This window comes from Schistocerca nitens, chromosome 9 (genome assembly GCF_023898315.1).
Source record: "Schistocerca nitens isolate TAMUIC-IGC-003100 chromosome 9, iqSchNite1.1, whole genome shotgun sequence".
Lineage (NCBI taxonomy): Eukaryota > Metazoa > Arthropoda > Insecta > Orthoptera > Acrididae > Schistocerca > Schistocerca nitens.
In genome coordinates, this window is record NC_064622.1 from 329,396,667 (window position 1) to 329,405,297 (window position 8,631).

Here is an 8,631-nt window from a genome sequence, read left to right on the forward strand (position 1 = left end):
TCCGTTTGTAGAGACTCTGGGGAGAACGAACATTGCTAGATTAGTCACCCTCCTTTGACCCCAGCATCTGGCACGATGGTACAGGGTCTCACTGGGTACACGACACGTTCAATCTTGGTTAACAGAGCAGGTTGTTTAGATAGCAGCTGTACGATTTCTGACGCGTTAAGGCCGATTTACGTGCCCTATTTTCAAAATGACTGTGAGTTATCTTCCAACACGATAACGTTGTACTGCATTTTGCCCAAGCTGTCCTAGGCTACATCGATACAGAGGGTTCTCGACTGTTGTCCTAGGCCACACATTATCCGCATGTATCACCCAGTGAATGCCGAGGTACTGCCAAAGCACCATTCAGCAGCCGCTACAACGGACGAACTCGGGCAGAGACGGTTGAAGCAGTGCGGAATGACCTTCTCATATCTGTCTGCCAAGATCAGCTCGACTCGATACCCAGCTGGGTTTAAGGCCATATGTGGTAGCTCTGTGTACTAAATTTCGCACCCTGAATGTATCTACATTTGCACACAAACTCCGCAAGCCACTATACAGTGCGTGGGGGAGAGTACCTTGTATCACTACTATTCGACGCGCACATGCAGGGTGGTCCATTGATCTCACGAAATAAGCGTCAAACGAAAAAACTACAAAGAACGAAACTTGTCTAGCTTGAAGGGGGAAACCAGATGGCGCTATGGTTGGCCCGCTAGATGGTATATCAACTGCGTTTTTTTTAAAATACGAACCCCCATTTTTTATTACATGTTCGTGTAGTACGTAAAGAAATATGAATGTTTTAGTTGGACCACTTTTTTCGCTTTGTGATACATGGTGCTGTAATAGTCACAACATTCGTCTGTAGCACCACATCTCAAATGCTTCGATTCTCTTCTGTTCCGGTTCTCCCACAGTCCATGTTTCACTACCATATAATGCTGTGCTAAAAACACACATGCGCGGAAATTTCTTCCTCAAGACCTATGTTTGATACTAGTAGACTTCTCTTGGCTAGGAATGTCCTTTTTGCCACTGCTTTCGATGTCCTCCTTGCTTCGTCCGTCATTGGTTATTTTGCTGCCTAGGTAACAGAATTCCTTAACTTCATCTACTTCGTGACCATCAATCATGATGTTAAGTTTCTCGCTGCTCTCACTTTTGCTAGTTCTCATTACTTTCGTCTTTCTTCGATTTACTCTCCATCCATATTCCGTACTCATTATACTGTCCATTCCATTCAGCAGATCATGTAATTCTTCTTCACTTTCATTTAGGATAGCAATGTCATCAGCGAATCGTATCATTCATATCGTTTCAGCTTGAATTCTCATTCTACTCCTGAACCTTTCTTTTATTTCCATAGTTACTTCTTCGATGTACAGACTGAACAGAAGAGGTGAAAAACAACATCCATATGTTACACCCTTTCTAAATCGAGCATTTCGTTCTTGGTCGCCCACTCCTATTATTCCCTCTTGCTTCTCGCACATATTGTACATATATTGCAGGTCTCTCCCTACAGTTTACCCCTCTTTTTCTCAGAATTTCGAATATCTTGGACTGTTTTACATTGTCGAACGCTTTTTCTAGGTTGACAAATCCTACGAACGTCTCTTCTTTAATCTTGCTTCCATTATCAACCGCAACTTCAGAATCGCCTCTCTCGTGCCTTTACTTTTCCTGAAGTCAAACTGATCGTCATCTAACACATGCTCAATTTTCTTTTCCATTCTTCTGTACACTATTCTTCTCAGCCAATTGGATGCTGAATGTGCTATAATTCTCGCACTTGTCATCTCTTGCAGCCTTCGGAATTGTGTGGATGATATTTTTCCGAAACTCAGGCGGTATATTGCCAGACTCATAAATTCTCCTCACTAACGTCAATAGTCGTTTTGTTGCCACTCCCCTTAATGATTATAGAAATTCTGATGTAATATTATCCATCCCTTATGCCTTATGTGATGTGAAGTTCTCCAAAGCTCCTTAAATTTTGATTCTAATACTTGATCCCCTATCTTTTCTAAATCGACTGCAGCTTCTTTTAATATTACATCATACGAACCATCCACCTCATAGAGGCCTTGAATGTACTCTTTTCACCTATCCGCTCTCTCCTCTACATTTAACAGTGGAATTCCCATTGCAGTCTTAATGCCACCACCCTTGCTTTTAATTTCACCGAAGGTTGTTTTGACTTTTCTATATGCTGAGTCATTCCTTCCAACATTCATATCTTTTTCGATTTCTTCACATTTTTCTTGCAACAATTTCATCTTAGCTTCCCTGCTCTTCCTATTTATTTCATTCCTCAGCGACTTATATTTCCGTATTCCTGAATTTCCCTTAACATGTTTGTTCTTCCTTCGTTCATCGATGAACTGAAGCATTTCTTCTGTTATCCATGGTTTCTTCGCAGTTACCTTCTTTGTATCAATGTTTTTCTTTCCAAATTCTGAGATTTCTCTTTTTAGAGATGTCTATTCCTCTACAACTGTACTGCCTGATGAGCTGTTCCTTACAGTTGTATCTATAGCCTTAGAGAACTTCAAGCCTATCCCGTCATTCCTTAGTACTTTTGTATCCCACTTCTTTGCATATTGATTCTTCCTGACAGATTTCTTAAACTTCAGCCTACTCTTCACCACTATTGAATTGTGATCTGAATCTCTATCTGCTCCTGGGTACGCTTTACAAACCAGCATTTGATTTCGGAATCTCTGTCTGACCTTGATGTAATCTAATTGAAATCATCCAAGTCTACCTCCTTCTCTTATGATTGTTAAACAGAGTATTCGCTATTGCTAGCTGAAATTTATTACAGAACTCAAATATTCTTTCTCTCCTCTCATTCTTTGTCCAATGTCCATATTCTCCTGTAACATTTTCTTGTAGTCCTTCCCCTACAATTGCGTTCAAGTCTCATCTGTCTTCCTTCCATTTCACCTCACTGAACCCTACTATATCTAGATTGAGCCTTTGAATCTCCCTTTTCAGATTTTCCAATTTTCCAACCACATTCATGCTTCTGACGTGCCACGCCCCGATCCGTAGAAAGTTATCCTTCCGTTGTTTATTCAAACTTTTTGTCATTGTCACCTCCCCCTTGGCAGTGCCCTCCCAGAGATTCCAATGGGGGACTATTCCGGAATTTTTTGCCAATGGAGAGATCATCACATTCCATGTGGATACACATTGTGTGTCTTTAATGCAGTGATTTTCATTGCCTTCTGCATCCTACTGCAGTTGATCAGTTGATTATTCTGCCTTTAGGGGCATTTTCCCACCCGAAGGGCAAGAGAGTGCCTTGAACCTCTGTCCGCTCCTCCGCCCTCTTTGACAAGGGTTTGGCAGAATGTGGGTGACTTCCTAAGCCGGAAGTCTTCGGGCGCAAATGCTGATTATTAATCAAAATTTAAGCGGTGGCGGTTTTCGAACGCAGGGCAGACCACATTTTGATTATGAAACAAAGACGCTACCTCTAGACCACTGTGCGTGTAACAGAACTGCACCTTAACAGTTTTCAGACTTTTTCCTTGATTCTCATGATTCTAAGGGCACCCTGTACGTTTTGATGAGTGTATACCAAAATATGTGACATAAATGGCCGTATCTTTTGACTGAAGTGACTTAGAAGCTTAAAATTTTTAAGCTTCCAAGGAACCATAGACCTTAATACGTGACACAAATATGGACTTGAAGTGTCTACCCGTTCCTCAGGGAAAGGGTTCTTAACAATCGGAAAGACAGATAGACAGACAGATGAACAACAAAGCAATCCCGTAAGGTTTCCGATTTTACAGTCTGAGGCACAGGAACCGAAAAGCCACGAAGAACTTAGCAACATACACCAAAAGAGAGTATGTTGTTACCATGGTAGGCCAGACAAGTCTTTGCAAGTGACCAGAAGTTCTACATAATCTGCACTCCTTCCCTTGAAAATTATGTCAGGAAGCTCATCAATTAACAAAATTTTCTTATCGTGCATGTGCAACACAGATTAAATTTGTAGGTGATTTGGGAGTATGTCCCAAGCGACTGGGAAAAAAACGCAAATATCTCCTGTGTTAAAAGAACGGGCCCGAAAAATTGCGGGCCAGTACCGTTAACGACGGTTTCCTGCAAAATTCTTGAACATGTTCTGAGTCAGAATATGGAAAATTTCCTTGAGACGGAAAAGCTTCTGTCCACAAATCAGCACTGATTTAGAAATTATCTCACTTATGAAACTGCTTCTCTTATTCCCGCACGATGTCCTGCAAACCAGGGATGAAGAGAAACAGGCAGATTCCATATTTATAGATTTCCGGAAAGTATTTGTCATGGTGACCCACTGCAGATTGTTAACGAAGGTAGAGTATACGGAATACATTCTCAGATATGTGCTGAGTGAACTGCAGACTTCTTAAGTGCTGAAAACCAGTAAGTTGTCCTCGACAGCGAGTGTTCATCAGAGATAAGGGTACCGTCAGGGATACCCCACTCTTATTCTCTATATACCCTCGAGGTCTCTTCAAAAAATTCCGGAACTTTGTCCACAATTTTTTTCTACGCTTACCTTTTACTTATTGTGCATGGTCTCCTTCGAAATACTCTCCCCCATAGCTGATACACCTCTTCCAACTCCATTTCCACCTCTGGAAGCAGTTTTGATACACTTCTTGCTGGATCACGCGAAGCGCCGTCTGCGAATTTTCTTTTATCCCGTCTATCGTTGCAAATCTACGTCCTTTCAACAGAGTTTTCAACTTCGAAAATAAAAAGAGGTCCGCTGGGGCCAAACTGTGAGATGCAATGTACTACTCAATACAGTACTGAACAATAACTAACAGACGTACAACAATGAAACTTCCGGCAGTTATGCATTAAACACAGACGTGTACAGGGATGACAACCATATTTGGCTCCAATACACCATTGGTGCGATATTACTAATGTTCTGGAGTTTTTGAACAGACCTCATAAATGATCTGATGAATAGGATGAGTAGTAATCTGTAGCTGTTTGCTGAAGATGCTGTAGTGTACAGGAAGGTGTCAAAGATGAATGGCTGCAGAAAGATACAAGATGACCTTGACAGAAAACCTAGTTGATTAAATGAATGGTAGCTTGCTCTAAATGTCGAAAACTGTAAATTAATGCAGGTGAGTAGGAAACACAGACCCGTAAGGTTCGAAAACAGCATTGGTGGTGTGCTGCTCGACACCGTCACTACTATTAAATATCTAGGTGTAACTTACAGAGCAATATGTAATGGAATGAGCACGTAAGGACGGTAGCAGGGAAGGTTAATGGCCGACTTCAGTTTATTGGGAGACTTTTAGCAAAATATAGCTCAGCTATAAAGAAGATTGCGTGTAGACCATGTGACTACTGTAGAGATTTTGATACGCTCTTGGAATTCCCAGGACTAGTATTCTGCCAGTATCAATACCAATAAGAGTAAAAATCATTGAGATTCTCGATTCCCAAGAGGGATGATAAATGATGGGCCCATTTTCACGACTTCGTATTTATTCAAGTACAAATCCAAAATGAACAAGCTTTATACCAATGAAAAGAGTAAGTTTCAAAGTTTGTTTTCATAATGTTTGATATCAATTTAATAAATTTATTAATTTGTAATTAATTACTTTTTACACACATGAAACTGTATCAGCTTATAGTGATTGCACGGCAGCAGTGATACGGCTCCGCAGATCGCTCAGAGTGGTTGGTAGAGGCGGGACATAAACGGCTTCCTTTACATAACCCAATAAGAAACAGTCGCAGGTGTGAGATCAGGAGATCTCGGTCGCCAGAAGTGCCGAGCCAGGTCCTCAAGTCCCCTGTGACCGATACAGCACTTAGGAAGCTTACCATTCAAAAAGCTTCGTACATCACGGTGTCAATGGAGTGGAGTTCCATCCTGTTGGAAGATGAAGTCCTGGGAAACTTCCGTAACGTGAGGGAACAGTCTTTGTTTCAACATGTCCAGGTACACGTCTCTCGTTGCGGTTCTTTCCACAAGGAAAAATGTCCATACACCTTTGTACATGATATGGTACAGAACACGTTGATCTTTGGTGAGTCTCTTTCGTGTTGCAATGGTGAATGTGGATTTTCCAAACCCCATGTGCGAACACTGCGTCTGCTGACTTTTCCACTAAGTTGGAACATCGCTTCATCGCTAAAAATTACACGCTGTAGAAATACATTATCCTCCATCTTTGCTAGCACATAACAACAAAATGCGAGACACTTCTCTTTGTCATTGCGTTTGCGAGCCTGCACAAGCTGTAATCGGTAGGGCTTGTACAGAAAATGCAGTCTCAGAACTTTCCGTGCGGTTGGTTGGGGTATTCCAAGTTCTCGACTGGCTATATTGATAGATTTACTGGGACTGCGCACAAAATTATCTTGAATCCGTCGGACATCATCCTCTGAGACACGTGGTCACCCTGTGCTTTTTTGTTTGCACACGGTCCCAGTCTATTAAAATTGCTTAAACTAATGGCTAATGATTTAGCGAGTTGATGGTTCAATACCGAATCTGGTATGAAATGCCTGCTGCTCTGTAATTTGCGACTCACTTTTCGTGAACTCGAGAACGCAGAAATCCTTGTGCTCCACAGTCGCCTTATCACCATCACCGCCTGTCCGCGCCACCTGCCAAAAACTTTGAAACTTCCTCTTTTCATTTACATAAGGCTTGATCATTTTGTATTTGTACTTGAATACATACGAATTTTCGAAAGTGGATAAATCATGTAGAAATACCATATATATATATATATATATATGCAGAACCTTAAGTGTGCGAGTCCATTTTGTATTTCTACTTCCATACATATTGATTTTCGAAAGTGAATAAATCATCTAGAAAAACCCTGTCCTTGTGTCCTTGCACTAGACCAATATTTGTTTTGTTTCCCTCCTTATTGACACTTCTGTTGTAAACTGTGATGAACGTTGCGACATTTGCCCACCATAACACTGGTTGAAACCTCATTGATCATGGAGTGAAGAATGTTTCTTTTGCAGCTGTGCCACCTCGAGCGCCGCCCGCCAGCCCACCAGATGACAGTATCAGCAACGACGACCCAGAACAGTCTGCACCGCCTTCCACTGCTGCAGCTGTGGTGGAAACCAGTGAAGACTCGACGCAACCACCACCACCACTACGGAGTGCTGCTTCTGCTCTCTAGCCCTGATAACTCTCGTAACTGCATTGCACACTTTGTAACTCCCTCAGGAGTAGTGGAGATACGAGGTACAAAGAGTTGTCAGTAGGCAACTGTTCTCTCTTACCTCCTCCTTTTTCCTCTTCTTTGCTTTTCTGTTTACCAACATGACATCCCACAGGCAATGAGTTTGTTAGAGACAGAGCATGGCTCAGTTTGAGAAGAATGAGAAACATCTTCTGTAGTGTTCTTTGGCAGAAATAATCCCAGAGTATGCCAGAAATAGTGTCAAGCTTTTCCGATCACCAGAACAGTTCTCCATACCAGAGCTGACGCACTCTTTGTTGGCATGCAACTGCCTTCTATCTGGGGTAGTAGTAACCTTGAGACCTGTACTGGAACCTCACAATACTACAGACACAAACAGTCACATTACTTTTAGTCAGATTATTGTTAAGGGAGACGCCACGAAAAGTCGAATAACACCTAAGGATTCGCTAAAGAATCTTCTATACACAACCAATGTTCTGCTTTCAGTCCTCTTTCTTCATTAACTCTGAATTCTCTGGAAATTTTGTAATCATCCTACATAAGGAATGTCAGCCCTTTGCCAGAATCTGTAATAACTACTTTAGCATGATAGAAAATGTTTTAGTAAAATGTTTAATAAAAAGTAATTTAAAAGCATTGTAAGCATGTTTCACTTTCTTTGTATTAACACTTCATGTTTCTTGTGATGATATAGAGAACTTTCATGATGTGTCCTGGTGTTGTTTGTGTGCACTAGTTACATTATTTCATTAAGCTTCTTTTCAAATTCCATAATGCTTGGAAAAATTTCTGGATATATCTTGACATTAAAATTTAATATCTCTAGTTTTGTACTTAATCATTTTTTGTTTTATGTTCTGTATAAACCAAAGCACAGGTGAGTTTTTTCTGTTAATCGTTTGGTACAGAATAGTGTGAGAGGGAAGTACATGTCTGAGTCCCTGTTAGAAAATTTTTGTGGCATTTGGCTGGCAATGTACACACAACTGTTAAGTTCAGTCAACTGCGACATTCATAACTTGTGACTCATTATGTTGTCAACAGAACACTTAAGTATATGTGCATGACATAATAGATTTCAACCAGCCAAAAACAGCTGCAGTTAGATGTGTCATCTGTATTACCACTTTCTGTTCAAGATAATAAATCATTTATAAATGCTGCACATATTCTATGGTTCTGTAACTTGTTCATATTAATGATAGATATCTGAAGTTCCTCCTACATCTTGTTGACCAAAATATAGAATATTATGATGTTATCATAATGGTGATTTACCTGCACCTTCAAGTGTGAATATGTTAAAACACCAGATAGTTTCAAATTAACAACTAAACTCAGCCATTTACAATAGATAGTCATTGTAAGTAAAGGAGGTAGTAAATAAATTGAATAATATGACACAACAGATTGCATGTGA

At 40.6% G+C, this 8,631-nt stretch overlaps 1 protein-coding gene across 1 annotated transcript in view; it reads left to right on the forward strand.

Moving 5' to 3' along the window:
- The window catches only part of LOC126203384 (clathrin coat assembly protein AP180-like), a 186,611-nt gene extending 178,328 nt beyond the window's left edge, over window positions 1-8,283 (forward strand). Inside the window, exon 6 of the mRNA XM_049937682.1 lies at window positions 7,021-8,283. Coding sequence (XP_049793639.1) covers window positions 7,021-7,184 — 164 coding nt within the window. The 3' untranslated portion in view covers window positions 7,185-8,283. The remainder of the gene's footprint in view (window positions 1-7,020) is intronic.
- Window positions 8,284-8,631: the final 348 nt, after the last annotated feature.